This window comes from Heteronotia binoei, chromosome 6, assembly GCF_032191835.1.
Source record: "Heteronotia binoei isolate CCM8104 ecotype False Entrance Well chromosome 6, APGP_CSIRO_Hbin_v1, whole genome shotgun sequence".
Classification (NCBI taxonomy): Eukaryota; Metazoa; Chordata; class Lepidosauria; order Squamata; family Gekkonidae; genus Heteronotia; species Heteronotia binoei.
This window is the reverse complement of record NC_083228.1, coordinates 147,446,433-147,465,161: the sequence shown is the minus strand read 5'-3', so window position 1 is coordinate 147,465,161 and position 18,729 is coordinate 147,446,433. Positions and strand designations below refer to the sequence as shown.

General features: G+C 49.9%; 1 protein-coding gene across 1 annotated transcript in view; it reads left to right on the top strand.

Moving 5' to 3' along the window:
* The first annotated feature begins 289 nt into the window (after window positions 1-289).
* LOC132574429 (zinc finger protein 208-like) overlaps window positions 290-18,729 on the top strand; it is a 90,293-nt gene continuing 71,853 nt past the window's right edge. Inside the window, exons 1-3 of the mRNA XM_060242784.1 lie at window positions 290-435; window positions 3,015-4,379; window positions 7,330-7,816. Coding sequence (XP_060098767.1) covers window positions 290-435; window positions 3,015-4,379; window positions 7,330-7,816 — 1,998 coding nt within the window. The remainder of the gene's footprint in view (window positions 436-3,014; window positions 4,380-7,329; window positions 7,817-18,729) is intronic.

Below are 18,729 nucleotides of genomic sequence, written 5' to 3'. Positions count from 1 at the left end.
AATTTAAATCCTTTATTACAAGTCCTGTCCTCTTCTGCCAATAGGATCTGCTCCCCACCTTCCTCTAAGTGACAGCCCTTGAAATACTTTAAGAGAGCAATCATGTCCCCCCTCAACCTCCTCTTCTCCAGACTGAAGATTCCCAAGTCCCTCAGCCTTTCTGAATCACTTGAGTCTCACCTGCTGTTTCAGGGCTGGGTAGTTGCTCTGGATCAGCTGGTGGTGGTGAGTCTTGGTTAGCCTGCAGCTCATCAGCCTCTTTCCTATTTCTGCTAACTCAGAGCCAGCCATGCGTGGCTCCCCTTCTCCTGAGGAGTCCTCCTCCCCTGAGGACTTCATGCTGAGCTCAGTTTGTCCCCCAACAGAGACGCTCAGAAAGACTCTGGAACAGGATTGCGACAGAACCCTCCCGATTTTGCCTTCAGACCCAGTTCCGTCAGCTCCCTTTTGGGTTGCCAACTCCTGGAGGGAGCTAATCTTCTTCGTGTCACTTGGGCACGCTCCCACCACCTGCTCAATTTAGGGGTTCCTGACTGAGAGGAGCAGAACTCCCAATCTTCCTTGCCAATTCTGAGGTCTGGCCTCAAGGTCCTCTGCCAACACAGCACATGGTCATCCCAAAGACCAAAGTCCCTCTTTGGGAGACCCCTGGAGGATTGGCACCCTTGCCAGCTGCATGCCTTCCCCCTTCTCTGGTCTAAGGCGGTTGGGGAAACTATGTGGTACGGAGGGACTGCACTTTAAACAAACATAACATTTATTTACAACATACAACTATTTACAGGTATGTTTAAAGAGTGAACAGAAGCAACAGATGACAGTAGGGGGGAAATGCTCCTCCTCTCCCTATTATACTGCTTCCCCTCACGGGATGACCTGCAGGGCAGGCGCCTCACTTGGACTGTTGCAAGCCTGACCAGACCTTTTCAACTAACCAATCTCCAAGACTGAACTCAAACTGACTGACTGTCCACTTTAACTGTCAGGTCTGAACAGCCCGTCTGCCAACTTTAACTGTCCGTTTTCCCACCCAAAATCTACAATATAAATTGCAGTTCTCGACCGGGAACTGGTTTACCCTCCTCCAGCCATCTGGGAGACCAGCCTGAAAGACTTCCCGTCTCTCTAGGAGGCCTCCTCAAAATCGCTGGTTCCAGACAGGAGGGCAGGGGAGAGGAGGAAGAGACTAGGCCCCAAAGCCTGCCTCCCGTTAGATGCAGGCCTAAAATGGCGTTTCTCCACAGGGATAGTTCCTGATTTCTCTTTCCCTAACATATTCAACACCCCCTTTCCCTTCGATAGAATTACAAACATCCCCTTTAACTGTGATTTGGAAATGATCCTGTCAAGACCCCAAGCCTGGGTCCCCAGTCTTGGCACCTGAACAGCACCCAGTTCAGTGGGTTCACACAAGTAAAGCAGACCCTTTTAAAAATATATAAAGACTGATGAAGGATGTAAAAACAAGACATTACTAAACAGCAACAGAAAACCACGAAAAGCTCACTGTTCTCTCTTACACATGAAATACCAGGTATTAGATAGTGCTTCGTATCACAGCATAAGTATTCCACCTGTAGCGTAAAGTATTCTACAAAAAAATCTCATCACAGTGAAGCAAGTACCACATTCTTGAGTCTGGCCCTGGAAATGATAAAGGATGTTAGCCACAGGGAGAGTTAAATCATGAACACCTGCAGGTCAGACCAGGCCACAAAATTCACGTAGACCCTTGAGGGGAACTAGAGTGCTTGTCTTACAGATCTGTCCCCTTTATATCGGTTGAGATTTTAGGCTATAATCTTGATCATGGTTTCATCCTTTCAGAAGAATTTTTGTTCTTGAATTTCTTTCGTGCCACATATAAGAATGATCTCTCTCTCTCTCTCTCTCCCCCCCCTTCCTCTCCCCCCAAAAAGAAGAAAGGATAAGAGAGACTTTTGTGGAGAAAGACAGTGGTATTACATCTGAAGAAAAACTGGAGAGTTTCTCAAGGGGATTCCAAAAACATATTTCCTTCCCAAATGAGTTAGCTGAGAGTGAGTATCCTTCACGATTATATCAAGGGAATAGGTAAGAAGTAGCCATGGGGGTTTTTAATTCACTTCTGAGCAACATTTGGCTTGGTACAATCATACAGCCTGCTGGCTAAGGAGGAAGGGATGCCTTCATGGAACTGAGATTTGGAAGGTTATGGCCTGTCTGGAAAAGGTCAGTTTTAGCAAAACCAGTAATTGTTGTGAACATGCTTATCATTTAAATAAACCTTATTTGAATTACATCAAAGAGGTGGACTGAGGGATTGCTGCACAGAATCTGACAAAAGAGCCCTCTGCTGACAGGCAGGTATTGCATGACACAGCTTAGATGAGTCTGGAGTGTGTTGGGCGGGGGGGTGGGAATTGGCATTGCAAGCTCTTGAGGGGATGAGGTATCCTTAAATACTAGACATTCTGGAGAAAGGTGGGAAAAGGTTAAGATCAGGGAAACTGGAGGAAGCTGAAGAGCCATCAGTCCTTTCCGTCTGCAGTCACAGAGATGTTTTGGACCTTACCTGCCCTCCCAGGTGCTAAAGGGATCTCTCTCTTTATTCCAGCAGAGGATGACCAGATAAATGAGGAGGGTAAAGAACTTCTCCAGCACTTGCCAGATCAGGTTCAAGAGTTGAAAGAAAACAAGAGAAATCGACGCAGACCTAAGAGAAAGGAAGGCAGCTGTATGGTTGAGAAGAGAGAAGGAAAAAGGATTAATATACATTTTCCAAAGCAGAGAATAATTAAGGCATGTGCATCCATTCAGTATAGGAAGTACTTCAAAAATAGATTACAGCTGCTTGTGCACCAAAGCGTACACAGAGGCAAGAAACCTTCTGAATGTTCAGAGTGTGGGAAGAGATTCAGTGACAGTGGCACTCTTAAATGGCATATCAGGACCCACGCGAGGGAGAAACCTTTTGAACGCTCAGAGTGTGGAAAGAGATTCAGTCGGAGTGGCACTCCTCAACGGCATCAAAGAACCCCTACTGTCGAAAAACCTTTTGAATGCTCACAGTGTGGGAAGAGATTCAGTCACAGTGGCACTCTTCAGCAACATCAAAGGACCCACACAGGGGAGAAACCTTTTGCATGCTCAGAGTGTGGAAAGAGATTCAGTCGGAGTGGCACTCTTCAACTGCATCAGAGAACTCACACAGGGGAGAAACCTTTTGAATGCTCAGAGTGTGGAAAGAGATTCAGTTGGAGTGGCACTCTTCAGCAACATCAAAGGACCCACACAGGGGAGAAAACTTTTGCATGCTCACAGTGTGGAAAGAGATTCAGTCGGACTGTCCAACTTCAGTTGCATCAGAGAACCCACACAGGGGAGAAACCTTTTGAATGCTCACAGTGTGGGAAGAGATTCAGACAGAGTAGCAATCTTCAGCAACATCAAAGGACCCACACAGGGGAGAAACCTTTTGAATGCTCAGAGTGTGGGAAGAGATTCAGTCATAGTGGCACTCTTCAGCAACATCAAAGGACCCACACAGGGGAGAAACCTTTTGCATGCTCAGAGTGTGGAAAGAGATTCAGTCATAGTGGCCATCTTCAACAGCATCAAAGAACCCACACAGGGGAGAAACCTTTTGAATGCTCACAGTGTGGGAAGAGATTCAGTCAGCATGGCACTCTTCAACAACATCAAAGGACCCACACAGGGGAGAAACCTTTTGAATGCTCACAGTGTGGAAAGAGATTCAGTCGGAGTGTCCAACTTCAGTTGCATCAGAGAACCCACACAGGGGAGAAACCTTTTGAATGTTCACAGTGTGGGAAGAGATTCAGACATAGTGGCAATCTTCAGCAACATCAAAGGACCCACACAGGGGAGAAACGTTTTGAATGCTCACAATGTGGGAAGAGATTCAGTCACAGTGGCACTCTTAAACAACATCAAAGGACCCACACAGGGGAGAAACCTTTTGAATGCTCACAGTGTGGAAAGAGATTCAGTCGGAGTGTCCAACTTGAGTTGCATCAGAGAACCCACACAGGGGAGAAACCTTTTGAATGCTCACAGTGTGGGAAGAGATTCAGACAGAATGGCAATCTTCAGCAACATCAAAGGACCCACACAGGGGAGAAACCTTTTGAATGCTCACAATGTGGGAAGAGATTCAATCACAGTGGCACTCTTAAACAACATCAAAGCACCCACACAGGGGAGAAACCTTTTGAATGCTCACAGTGTGGGAAGAGATTCAGTCAGAGTGGCACTCTTCAACAACATCAAAGGACCCACACAGGGGAGAAACCTTTTGAATGCTCACAGTGTGGAAAGAGATTCAGTCGGAGTGGCCATCTTCAGCTGCACCATAGAACCCACAAAGGGAAAAAACCTTTTTGAATGCTTAGCGTGTGGAAAGTGATTCAGTTGACATGGCCATCTTTGACAGCATGAAAGAATCATAAGGAGAAACCTTGTGACGGCTTAGCCCATTAAAAGATGTCTTTTAGAAAGCATGAATATACACAGAAATTTTACCCTAAGCCAGGAAGAAATGTTATAAACGCTCCGACTATGGCAGGAGCTTTAGCCATGTTTTAAGCCCTCAGATTCATCCCACTGGTAAAAACCAGAGAGGATTGTGAGGACCTCCAAAGGTATCTGTTTAGGCTAGGTGAGTGGGCATCAACGTGGCAGATGAGGTTCAATGTGGCCAAGTGCAAAGTAATGCACATTGGGGCCAAGAATCCCAGCTGCAAATACAAGTTGATGGGATGTGAACTGGCAGAGACTGACCAAGAGAGAGATCTTGGGGTCGTGGTAGATAACTCACTGAAAATGTCAAGGCAGTGTGCGATTGCAATAAAAAAGGCCAACAACATGCTCGGTATTATTAGGAAGGGAATTGAAAACAAATCAGCCAGTATTATAATGCCCCTGTATAAATCGATGGTGCGGTCTCATTTGGAGTACTGTGTGCAGTTCTGGTCACCGCACCTCAAAAAGGATATTATAGCATTGGAGAAAGTGCAGAAAAGGGCAACTAGAATGATTACAGGTTTGGAACACTTTCCCTATGAAGAAAGTGTCAGAACTTGTAACTTTCCTGTATGCTGTTAGCTTGCGTGACCCCATATTGAAAGCTAATACTAACCCATGCAACTTTGCCCCAGTAACTAACCAGCATTTATTCTGTGTATTTCTGTGCATTTCAAACAAACTGTGATCACTGAAGGGTGACAGATAGCCCAGGGTCAACATCTGCAGATGGCCTTGGAAGCCAGGCCGGCCTGAGCTTTCTCAGCGGGATTCCATCCTCCCTACCTGATAACAATCCCTGAGAAACAGACTGTTGTCTCTAACCGTGTGAAAGATGGTTTTATTGTTGTCAACAGAACCACATAAAGTGTATCCAATGCTAGCTTTCGTTATCAGTGTTATCCTGTACCTTCAGCTCTGTAGTTCTCAATAAACGCCTATACTTTGCAACTAAGTCTTGGGCCTTATTTGAAGTTCTGCCAGTTCTGACAGAAAGGTTAAAACACTTGGGGCTCTTTAGGTTGGAGAAACGTCGACTGCGGGGTGACATGATAGAGGTTTACAAGATTACGCATGGGATGGAGAAGGTAGAGAAATAAGTACTTTTCTCCCTTTCTCACAATACAAGAACTCATGGGCTTTCAATGAAATTGCTGAGCAGTCGGGTTAGAATGGATAAAAGGAGGTACTTCTTCACCCAAAGAGTGATTAAGATGTGGAATTCACTGCCACAGGAGGTGGTGGCGGCTACAGGCATAGCCAGCTTCAAGAGGGGGTTAGATAAAAATATGGAGCAGAGGTCCATCAGTGGCTATTAGCCACAGTGTATGTGTGTGTGTATATATATTATTGGCCACTGTGTGATACAGAGTGTTGGACTGGATGGGCTGTTGGCCTGATCCAACATGGCTTCTCTTATGTTCACTATCCCACATGGTGTTAAAGGGACACCTCACTTTTTCCCTCCAGGTTCTTGGCAACCCTAGATTAAGTGTTTCTTTATGAATCAGAAAACTCTGCTAACAAAAAGTCAGAGCTCATTAAAGAGATTATTTTTTGTTTCAGGTGAATTTGACTTTGTCTTTTTAGTGCTCTGTAGATTTTTTTTAGAGAGCCAGTTTGATGCAGTGGTTAAGTGTGCAGACTCTTACCTGGGAGAACCAGGTTTGATTCCCCACTCCTCCACTTGCACCTGCTGGAATGGCCTTGGGTCAGCCATACCTCTGGCAGAAGTTGTCCTTGAAAGGGCAGCTGCTGTGAGAGCCCTCTCAGTCCCACTGACCTCACAGGGTGTCTGTTGTGGGGAGAGAAGATGTAGGAGATTGTAAGCCGCTCTGAGTCTTTCATTCAGAGAGAAGGGTGGGGTATAAATCTGCAGTTGTCTTCTTAATGAGTTGGGCTCATTAAATATGTCAAAGTTTGGTGTTTCATGCCTTTTCTCAATTGTGTATAAAGTTCTAAATAAATCCTCTTGCAGGTGCTTGAGATTCACATCTTGGGCCCTGTCTGAGCTTCAGGACTGAACCCAACCCACTTCGCCCCCGTTCAAGAATAGCCACCTTCAAGAGGGGTTTAGATAAAAATATGGAGCACAGGTCCATCAGTGGCTATTAGCCGATAAAACTTTGTTGTTTTTCAAGGTGCCCCTGGACTCCAACCCTGTCGCACTGCACTCTGATCTTCCCTCAAAATCAGTTCAGAAACCGCAGTTGGGACAAAATGTCACAGCTCAGCTATTATGGGAGCTGGATGGAGCATATATAGGATTCCCATTCTACAGCCTCTCCACTGGCTGCCCATTAGTTACTAGGTGTCAGACGTGTAACTTTGCTGAAGTATTATAATCTATAGAAGATAGTTACTTGACATGACTAACTCCATATTGTATCTCTGTATAACCTTTGCTTCTTACTAACCATGGGAACCCTAGCCTAAGGCAATTCCTAACCGCAAGGAGAAGAATCTCACACTCTGCCTAGAAAACATCTGGGGCCTTTGAAATTAAGATATTCAAGGGAACTAGTGGGCAGCTTCAGGTAAGCGGGCATGGGAAGCGCCGACTGTCTCTGAGGGTGTGAAAGTACTGTATTGTTACCTTTCTTTGAAATGTACAGAAGCCAGGCTCAGCCTTGAAAAAGGTATCAAACTCAACTTGTTCCTGTACCAGACTGATTGTTCTCAGAAATAAATGGTTTAATATTGCAACAATATGAACTGTTTCTGCCTGAAAGTTCCTCGTCTGATATTTTGAGTTTGATCACACCTGGAGCTTATCCAAACTGGGAACTTGGGCTGAATGGCCAGCAAGACGCCAGATAACGGAGAGCCCACCGAACCGATTGAAGAGCTGACAGTTCCGAAGGGAGTGACGGTGGTCCGGAGGAAAGCCAAATCTCCGACGCACTTCTCTACGTTACTGTATACCCCGACGCAGTGGAAGCCGCGAACCTCGACCGCGTTAATGGACGAGGCCGCGGGGCACTACACGGCACTGCTGACCGGGACCGGAGCCGAGGGGGAAGATGCCAGATCCGGCACGGGCTCGGAGGGGGAGAACGGGCAGCAGCCCCAGAGGGAGACGAAACTCCTACGGGACGAGATGTTCATCTGGGCCCAAGAGATCCACAACGAGGTCCAAGCGAGCCACTTCCAGATCACTCGGGAGCTGCAGAGGCAGATGGCCGAACTCTGGGAGCAGCTCGGGGTTGGACCCAGAGAGAACCCACAAGACCCCCCGGCGGATGTCCCGAGAGAGGAGCCAGCAGAACCACCGAGGGGGGAAGACAAGACAGTGTGCGGTTCCTGGAGATGATATAACAAGGAGAGAAACACTGAAGTCCTCCAGTGTCCTCCTTTGGGGATCTGGCTCTGCTTGCAGGAGAGCTGGCGGAAGGGGCCTTGAGAAGCCAGGCTGGGGGGTGCCTGGATGGGGAAAGAGTGGAGGGGGTGTGGGCTGGGAGGAAAAGCTGCCCCAGATGATCCTTTCACGATCCCAGGACTGAGGCGAAACCCCAGGAGGCCTCTGAGGCCTGCTGTAAAGTTGACAAGAGGCCTGCATTTCCCAGGCCCCCTCTGAGCCCTGTGATTGGACTGCAGTGGAACTGGAGGGAAGGGAAGGCCAATCACCACCCAGGGGGGGGGCCTAGGGAGAAAGCATATAAGGCCCTGCTGTCAAGGGAAGGCATCTCTCCTCCTGGGAGCTGAGCAAGGAGCAAGAGGGGCTGCAGCAGCTAGCAGGAGAGGACCCCCCCCCCTTTCTCAATCCACTTCCATCTATCCAGGGGGCTTTTTTCTCCTCTCTGAGTTGGTTTCTGCACCAAAACGGGGGAGAAAAGCCAGTGGCGGAGCAGGGGATTACGTTCCAGTGGGGGAGCCTTCCTCCACCCCAAAACTGTTGAGGTCCCCCCCTCCCCAAGCTCCACCCCTGAATTCTCCAGGAATCCCCTAACCCAGAGTTGGCAAGCCTACCTGGGTGAGTAGGGGTTGGAGGTGACAGGAGGCAATGATCCTCCGTGCACGTACCTGGGAAGAGCCCAGGGGAAGGCTCTTCCTGGTTGACTTGCATGCAGGCTGGTTCAAGGCATGTTGTCCCCCCAAGCCAGGGAAGCCCGTTGCCTCCTGGGAGCCTGGGCTGCAGGTAGCGAAGCAGTGCCCGGGGAGGAGGCCTGTCCAGGGTTGCCATGGAAATAATGTCTCCCTGCTCAGTCTGCTAAAAGGGCTCCTCTGAAGCAGTTATTTTTCCTCCTCTCTCTGTTGGTTTCTTCCCACCTTGTTTAAGAGAAGCTTGAATTTGCCTCAAAAGCTTGATGTGTCACCTGTCAGTGTCCTTCTGGGGTGTGGAGGGGTGCTTGGGAAGGGGAGGAGGGGGCTATTTGGGGCCTTTCCTGGTTTGGTGGTTGCTTGCAGCTGCTTATGGCCCTTTCCTGCTGAAGGGGGGAGGAGGGGTGTGTGGGGCTGGAAGGCTCCTGGAGGGGGGGTGCCCATCTGAGGGAAGCCCCTGCCGTTCCCCTTGCACCTTTGCCACACCCACTGAGGCCTCGTTGGCAGGGAAGGACCATTTGCCAATCTGGTCTCTGACAACCAAAGTTCCACGTCAATTAAGGTGACCAAAAGAAGGGATTCTCTTGAAACATGCAAAAGTATCATCCGAGGGTGTATGTCTGAATTATATCTGTGAAGTGGCAGAAACACTTCAGGATTGGATGTTGAGCATCGTGGTAGAACTGTGAGAATTTACAGGTCCAATTTTGTATGGGCTGGATAGGGTGGCAGAGACTCAAATCATCCCATTTATGTGTATAGTCTCCAGATCACGTGAAGTGATGGTATCGCTTTACTCTGCTCTGGTAAGACCTCACCTGGAGTCTTGTGTTCAGATTTGGGCACCACATTTTAAGAAGGACAAGATGGAACGGGTCCAGAGGAGGGTAATGAAGATGGTGAGGGGTCTGGAGACCAAGTGCTATGAGGAAAGGTAGCTGAGCAGACAGGTTAAAACGGATAAAAGGAAGTACTTCTTCACCCAAAAGGTGATTGGCATGTGGAATTCACTGCCACAGGAGGTGGTGGCAGCCACAAGCATGGCCACCTTCAAGAGGGGTTTAGATAGAAATATGGAGCAGAGGTCCATCAGTGGCTATTAGCCACAGTGTGTGTGTGTGTGTGTGTATATATATAAAAAAAATTCTGGCCACTGTGTGACACAGAGTGTTGGACTGGATGGGCCATTGGCCTGATCCAACATGGCTTCTCTTATGTTCTTATGTACTTAGAAAGAGCTGGGCATGTTTAGCCTGGAGAGGAGGCGGCTGAGAGGTGAGATGATCACCATCTTCAAGTCCTTGAAGGGCTGTCCTATAGAGGATGGCGTGGAATTGTTTTCTGTGGCCCCAGATGGTAGGACCAGAACCAATAAGTTGAAATTAAATCAAAAGAATTTCTCGCTCAATATCAGAAAGCACTTCAGACTGTTAGAATGATTCCTCAGCGGAACAGGCTTCCACTGAGGAATCGCTCTAACGGTCTGGAAGTTCTTCCTGATGTTGAGCCGGAAACTCTTCTGATTTAATTGGGAGGTGGTGGGCTCTCCTTCCTCGGAGGTTTTCAAACAGAGGTTGGTGGCCATCTGACAGCAATGAAGATCCTGTGAATTTAGGGGGAGGGGTTTGTGAGTTTCCTGCATTGTGCAGGGGGTTGGACTAGGTGACCCTAGAGGTCCCTTCCAATTCTATGACTCTACTCTGCACACACTGATTCAATTTTGGATGGAGTGGGCGGCAGGGGGAGGGGGGCTCTGATTTGGTGCAAGGCAGCTCCACAGGTTGGGATTCACGGGAAGTGAAGGGGGCTTCCCGAGTTCTTCCCAGAATGCCTGGGGAAACACTTTGCAGGCTTCCTGCCTACAGGCGCACCTGTGGTGCTCGAGGGGGCGTCCCGGAGTGCTGAACTGCGGATTCCGAGGGTTGATCCTCCCCCCTCATTTCTAATACAAAGACCCCCCCTTCCTCCTGCCCGCGGTGCCAGGCGGCCCCTCCCAGGCAGCCCTCTGCAGGAAGGCTCCGAGGACCGCGGGGCTGCAAGGCTGGCCTCGCCCCCCCCCACAAGGTACCACCCCGCCTTCAGGGCTTTGCAAACCCGACCTGCCCAAAGCCACGGAGCCCTGCCGGGAAGGAAGAACCGTAACCGGGGCCGAGGACTCTGCCGGACCCCCGGGGCGCCTCTGCGGGCCGTGCTGGAGCGGCGGGCCTCTCTTGCCACGCGTGGGCTCCCTGAGGGGGAGGACGCCCCTCTGACAGGCAAGCCCTGCTGCTGCCCCGGGCACGAGGGGGCGACCAGAAAGAGCTGCGGCGGGGAGAGCAGCAGGAGCGCCTGTAAGCTGAAATGCCCTCAAAACGAGGTTGGGGAATTAGTTAGGTGGGCACCTGGCTCACTCGGAATCTTTTTACCAATGTATACAAGATTAACCAACCAGAGAGTGCTGCTTAAATAATGGAACTCTAATTTAGTAAAATCAATTATAATTTATTATAATTTATTATAGTCTATATATTATAAAATATATAGACTTCCATACAAGATAAAAATACACATACAATCATACACACACACAGTCCTAAGAAATATAGATAGATCGATAGGGGAACATAAAGGGTAGACACACAGGGTAATATTACCTATCGTAGTCTTCGAGGAAGGCTCCAATGGCGACAAAAGAGGACGGGGGAAATGGACCCAAAACTGTGGCCAGAATTGGGGATGGATCTAGACAGCGGAATTGGGATACTGCTAGAAGCACCCATGAGTGGAGTTGGGTCAGAGGTTATAAGGACTCCCTTGAGCCCTCAAGGGATGGGAGGTCGGAGGGAGGAGAAAGGGGAGGCTCTGCAATGACCAGGAAGGCTGGACTATTGCAGAGCCAATAGCAAGTCCCTTAGTGGCACCCAATTGGGTACCTGTCTTGACCAATGAACTTGCCTGGATCCTGGCTACCTGAAAGAATTTCCAGATTGAAACAGGCCGTGGGGTAGGCTCCAAAGTGACAGAATAGAAGTGATTACTGGGTGGGGAACACTTAAGATTAGATGGACTTATCTGAAAAGGTGACAATAGAGAATCAAATATTGACCTAGGTATCACCCGGTTTAGACAAAAGACTTGGCTCATGCAGGAGATGGTCTTCCTCTTTTCCTATCTTCTCCTGGGCAGGGGTCTTTGTCCAGGGTTTCGTTAGACAAAGGCTTGAGTGGTCTGGCAGGATCCATGCCTGGATAAGCTTGATTGCCTTATGCAAAAGCTGAAGCAGCTGTTGGATATGGAGTCAGAAAAGCAAGATGGATTCTGGTGGTGTTAGCCTTTGGTTCATGGAAACAGGCTGGAAACTGTTTGCTTGTACAGTTCATGGTGGCATGGCTTCCTTTACTGCAGCGGCAAGACTGGGCACACAAGGAGTAGCTGGAGCACGTCTGTAGTTCTGGCTAACACCATCCAGAGGTGTAGAATGCTGCTGCAAAGCTGAGGCTTATAGTATCCACATAAGCCTTAGAAACTGTAAGCAAAGTCCACTTCTTAGAGCAGATGTGTGAGAGTCAAAACTCCAGGCACCCTGGCAACCATACTGGTGATCACGATGTCCATATGTATGAAAAGTAGGGGGCTTTCCTTACACGCCCGTCCCGTCGAAGGCAGCCCCGGCCCCGCTCCGCCTTCCCCAGCAGCGCCCCGAGGGGGAGAGCTGCGCTCCAGAGGCCGGCGGGGACGATGCAAAGGGAGGGCCTGGCTGTGGGGGCGGGGGGGGGGGCGGCTGCAGACACCCCCTCCCTCCTTCCTTCCCCAGGCAGAGGGAGAGAGAGAGGCGTCCCAGCCTGCTCCCACTGCGCCCTCCAGGAGGAAGCGGGCAGTGCCCTGGCCAGAGGGGGATGGGGCGTCTGGATCGGGTGGTCCCCTCCCGCCTGCAGACCCCCCTGCCTGAGCTGCCCCTGCCTGGAGGGAGAGGGGGGAGAATGAGGCTGCAGCAGCTCCATACAGTGGGGCGACTGGGGCCCTCTCCCCCACCCCCGCGTGGGTGCTGGTGGCCGCTGGAAAGTAGCCCTTAGGCCTCTCCGACCAAGGGTTGCCAATCCCCAGGTGGGGGTGGGGAACCTCCGGTTTGGAGTCTCCCCCCCCTTCAGGGTCATCAGAACGGGGGGGGGGGGATGTCTGCTGGACACTCCTTTATTCCCTGTGAACACCAATTCCCTTAGGGTGTAATGGAGAATTGCTCTGCTGAGGCGCTTTTTCAGGGTAAAGGCAGCAAATTTGCATCATAGCATCTGATGCCTCTCTTCAAAATATCCTCCAAGTTTGAAAAGGATTGGACTGCAGGGTCCAGTTCTATGAGCCCCGAAAGAAGGCGGCCCTTTCATGATTTCCTATGGAGGCAAGGCATTTATAAGGCGTGCTGTCCCTTTAAATGTTATGGACCCCCATAGCTTTTGAAAGAGGTACTTTTGCCTAATACGTCAGGGCTATTGAAGAGATATAGACAATGACTCAGGGGTCCTTTTGGGGCTCCCATTTAACTTAAGAATCAGCCCTTAGACAGACAGAAATTATGGAATGAGAGGCTAAGCTTGTAACATCCTTAAAGACCCAAACAGAGACAGTTAACTTTTCCAAAGACCCAGGCAGGCATATCTAAAATAGCTTGGTATGTCATATAACAAAATTATGTTAAACCAGGTCTACAGACCACAAGAAGCACTTTAGTTCAGATCCACCAGGGCAATTGTCATTCGCTTTCCTTGTGACATGTGACTGTCTCTGTATGTCTTTACAATCAAGTTGACTCAAGGCATCTCTATCTGGTAGAAGGGGAGGGAGATGGAAGAGCAGGACCCAGAAGGAGCTGCAGCTGGCAAGACAGCAAACAAAGGCTGTTGATGCTTGCGCTGCTTAGTGGGTGCAGTGACTGAAGACGATGAGATTAAATCTAGCACACAGTAGCTGTAAAATTAACTATGTACATTTATTTACAGAATATATCTCACACTGGGGGTGGGGGGTGGGCTCCCTCTTGGGTATCCTGCCCCCCCAGGGAAAGTGTATGCGCAGTACATAGCCTCTCCTTTCCCGGTGTAGTGAACGCCGCGTGGTCACTGTCCGGCTATGCCTGGCAGATGGTCACTGCAATGGCCTCTCCTGCATTACTGCATCTGTGGCAACACCTTCCCGCTGGTCCCCCCCGTTTCTCACAGAGTTTGCCACGTCATGGTGCGACCGAATGTCCGGCGGTATAACCGGATGGGCAGGCTGGGCTCACCAACCTCGCCAGCCAAGAGAAGGAAAACTCTAACATCAAACCCGGGCAGATAGAGCTCGTTAATGTAACACCTACCACCTGGAGGACTCGCTGCCGGCGTCCCGGCTTACTGGGCCATGGCAGATGACCCCAAGGTGAAAGGGTGGAGCCAGTACTGCGCACACTGTGCTTCACCTAAAAATTCCTCTGCGCAGGCCTGAAGGGCATATCCACATCCACAACCCACAACACACCAAGTCCTGCAGCGATGGGCAAAGGGCGAAACAGCAGGTGGAAGATGCCACTGGAAGCCACAGTCCCGATCCTGCATGTAGGCGGTTCAGGGTATTGATCGCTTGATGCTGACCCGGAGACGAAAGCATTTTTCGGCAGCACCCTGAATGACTAAGCAGCCTTATCTAGGGACAGCACTGCTTGCTCCACACGGAGAGGGGCCTAGAAAAGGTGGCTTAAACAAAGCTCGTCTCCTCCCCCCCAGTTGGCTAGCCGCGGTGAACGGACATCCTTACTTGCGGTCAAAAAATCTCTCGGCTTGGCTTCGCGAATGAATATTTAAGAAGGGTGCAATAGTCCACGTCTGCTGCAGGCTCGCTGGTGGCTGACAAGACCAATGCGGGAAAGGTTGCTTTTTTCCCAGGACAGGAGGGCTGAGCAAGATGTGCTTGGTAGGCAGATCTCTTTTTTGCCAGTAATTCTTGGATCTCTTGATTGTTCTCATCAAACCAGTCCTTGTTCTTCCTTGTGGAGAACCCGAGGACTTCTTCAGAGATCTGCAGAACGGTAGTTTTTAGGTGTTCCCAGAGTGCTTCTGGAGAAGCGTCTGTGGGGCTACTGGGGTCCTCAATTCTTGACTGGAGTTTTGCTTGGAAGGCAGCTTTAACTTCAGCTGACTGGAGGCTGCCAACCGGAAACTTCCTCCGAGGGATACCTCCTCTCCTGGGTGTGGGTTTAAAGTGAAGACGGAGATTGCAGCATACAAGACGATGATCCGTATGACATTCTGCACTGGGCATTACTCGGGTGTGTAAGACATCTTGAAGGTCTCTCTGGCGCACCAGAATGTAGTCGATAAGGTGCCAGTGCTTGGACCGTGGGTGCATCCAGGTTGTCTTCAGACTGTTCTTCTGCTGGAAGATAGTGTTGGTGATGGTGAGCTGGTGCTCCATGCAGAATTCTAGCAGGAGGCGCCCGTTGTCATTGCAGTTGCCAATGCCGTGTTTGCCAAGTACTCCTTTCCAGGCTTCCGAGTCTTTACCTACTCTGGCATTGAAGTCGCCAAGGATGATCACCTTGTCCACTGTAGGGGTCTTCCGTACGAGGTTGCATAGATCAGCATAGAACTTGTTCTTTTCTGCAGGATCTGCTTGAAGGGTTGGGGCATACACACTGAAGAGTGTTGCATGCTGCTTGTTTTGAAGTGGGAGACGCATGGACATGATGTGATCTGAGTGACCTGTTGGCAGGTTTTCGAGTTTGGAGGCAATGGAGTTCCTGACCATGAAGCCAACGCGAGAAAGGCGGCTCTCAGCCTTTGACTTACCCGACCAGTAGAGGGTATAGCCAGCACCGTGTTCTTGAAGACTACCTTCCTCAGGGAAACGGACCTCACTGAGAGCTGCTATGTCGATATTCAACCTGAGAAGTTCGTTGGCAACTAGAGCAGAGCGTCATTCAGGGAGACCACTGTCTACTGTGTCAAGCATGGTTCTGATGTTCCAACACGCAAGCTTTAGTCTTTGCACACTTTGTGAGGCAGGTGCATGCCTTTTCTTTGTTGTTATTTTTTTACCGCAAGTAAGGAAGCCCGTTGACCGCGGCTAGCCAACTGGGGGGGAGGAGACGAGCTTTGTTTAGGCCACCTTTTCTAGGCCCCTCTCCGTGTGGAGCAAGCAGTGCTGTCCCTAGATAAGGCTGCTTGGTCGTTCAGGGTGCTGCCGAAAAATGCTTTCGTCTCCAGGTTAGCATCAGGCGACCAATACCCTGAACCGCCTACATGCAGGATCGGGACTGCGGCTTCCAGTGGCACCTTCCACCTGCCGTTTCGCCCCTTGCCCATCGCTGCAATGGCCTCTCCTGCATTACTGCATCCGTAGCAACACCTTCTCGCTGGTCCCCCCCGTTTTTCACAGAGTTTGCTACGTCATGGTGCGACCGAATTGTCCGACGGTATAACCGGATGGGCAGGCTGGGCCCACCAACCTCGCCAGCCTAAGAGAAGGTCAAAAAATAACAACAAAGAAAAGGCATGCACCTGTCTCACAAAGTGTGCAAAGACTAAAGCTTGCGTGTTGGAACATCAGAACCATGCTTGACACCGTAGACAGTGGTCGACCTGAACGACGCTCAGCTCTAATTGCCAACGAACTTCTCAGGTTGAATATTGACATAGCAGCTCTCAGTGAGGTCCGTTTCCCTGAGGAAGGTAGTCTTCAAGAACATGGTGCTGGCTATACCCTCTACTGATCGGGTAAGTCAAAGGCTGAGAGCCGCCTTTCTGGCGTTTGCTTCATGGTCAGGAACTCCATTGCCTCCAAGCTCGAAAACCTGCCAACAGGTCACTCAGATCGCATCATGTCCATGCGCCTCCCACTTCAAAACAAGCAGCATGCAACACTCTTCAGTGTGTATGCCCCAACCCTTCAAGCAGATCCTGCAGAAAAGAACAAGTTCTATGCTGATCTACGCAACCTCGTACGGAAGACCCCTACAGAGGACAAGGTGATCATCCTTGGCGACTTCAATGCCAGAGTAGGTAAAGACTCAGAAGCCTGGAAAGGAGTACTTGGCAAACACGGCATTGGCAACTGCAATGATAACGGGTGCCTCCTGCTAGAATTCTGCACGGAGCACCAGCTCAACATCACCAACACTATCTTTCAGCAGAAGAACAGCCTGAAGAAAACCTGGATGCACCCACGGTCCAAGCACTGGCACCTCTTCGACTACATTCTGGTGCGCCAGAGAGACCTTCGAGATGTCTTACACACCCGAGTAATGCCCAGTGCGGAATGTCATACGGATCATCACCTTGTACGCTGCAATCTCCGTTTTCACTTTAAACCCACACCCAGGAGAGGAGGTATCCCTCGGAGGAAGTTTCAGGTTGGCAGCCTTCAGTCAGCCGAAGTTAAAGCTGCCTTCCAGGCAAAACTCCAGTCAAGAATTGAGGACCCCAGTTGCCCCACAGACCCTTCTCCAGAAGCACTCTGGGAACACCTAAAAACTACCATCCTGTTGATCTCTGAAGAAGTCCTCGGGTTCTCCACAAGGAAGAACAAGGACTGGTTTGACGAGAACAATCAAGAGATCCAAGAATTACTAGCGAAAAAGAGATCTGCCTACCAAGCACATCTTGCTCAGCCCTCCTGTCCCGGGAAAAAAGCAATCTTTCGCACTGCAAGTAGCAACCTCCAGTGCAAGCTTCGAGACATTCAGAATGAGTGGTGGACCAAGCTTGCAGAGAGAACCCAGCTGTGTGCAGACACTAGTGATTTAAGAGGGTTCTATGAAGCCCTGAAGGCAGTATATGGCCCATCATATCAGGCTCAGAGTCCCTTGCGTAGTGCAGACGGCCAAGTGCTCCTCACAGACAAGGCATCCATACTGAACCGGTGGTCGGAGTATTTTCAGGTTCTCTTCAGTGCCAACCGCGTAGTTCAAGATTCAGCAATCCACCTCACCCCACTTCAACCAGTGAAAACAGAGTTGGATGAGATCCCCACCCTAGAAGAGACTGTTAAAGCCATCAAGCAACTGAAAAGTGGCAAGGCAGTGGGAGTTGATGGAATCCCATCAGAGATCTGGAAGCATGGGGGCACTGTACTACATAGCACACTTCACAAAGTACTTGTCACCTGCTGGGAACAAGGCAAACTACCACAGGACTTTCGCGATGCAATCATCATCACTCTACACAAGAACAAAGGGTTAAAGTCAGACTGCTCCAACTACCGGGGGGATAACCCTGCTCTCCATCGCAGGCAAAATCCTTGCCAGAATACTCCTGAACAGACTGGTGCCCACCATTGCAGAAGAACTCCTCCCAGAGAGCCAGTGCGGCTTCAGAGCTAACAGGAGCACCACCGACATGGTATTTGTTCTCAGGCAGCTCCAAGAGAAATGCAGGGAACAGAACAAGGGTCTATATGTGTCTTTTGTCGACCTTACCAAAGCTTTCGATACCGTTAGCAGGAAAGGCCTGTGGCAAATCTTGGAACGTTTAGGATGTCCCCCAAGGTTCCTCAGCATGATCATCCAGCTACATGAAGACCAGCGAGGCCAAGTCAGACACTGCAACGACCTCTTGGAGCCCTTCCCAATAGGTACAGGTGTAAAGCAAGGCTGCGTTCTCGCGCCAACTCTCTTTACGATCTTCTTTAGCATGATGCTTCAAAGAGCCGCAGCAGATCTAGATGATGACGATGGTGTCTGCATCCGCTATCGCACTGATGGCAGCCTGTTCAACCTGAGGCGACTAAAGGCTCACTCCAAGACGATGGAAAAACTTATCTGAGAGCTACTGTTTGCTGATGATGCTGCACTCGTCTCCCACTCGGTATCAGCTCTGCAGCATATGACGTCCTGCTTTGCAGAGGCTGCCAAGCTATTCAGCCTAGAAGTTAGTCTGAAGAAGACAGAAGTTCTCCACCAGCCTGCACCCCAGGAAGATTATCACCCTCCCTGCATCACTGTGGGTGAATCAGTTCTGAAGACAGTCCAGCAATTCAGCTATCTGAGGTGCATCATCTCCTCAGATGCCAAGATTGACAAGGAGATTGACAACAGGCTGGCAAAGGCAAACCGTGCATTTGGCAGACTGCACAAAAGAGTGTGGAGCAACAAGTATCTGAAAAAAGGCACAAAGATCAATGTTTACAAAGCGGTTGTGATGACAACCCTCATCTACG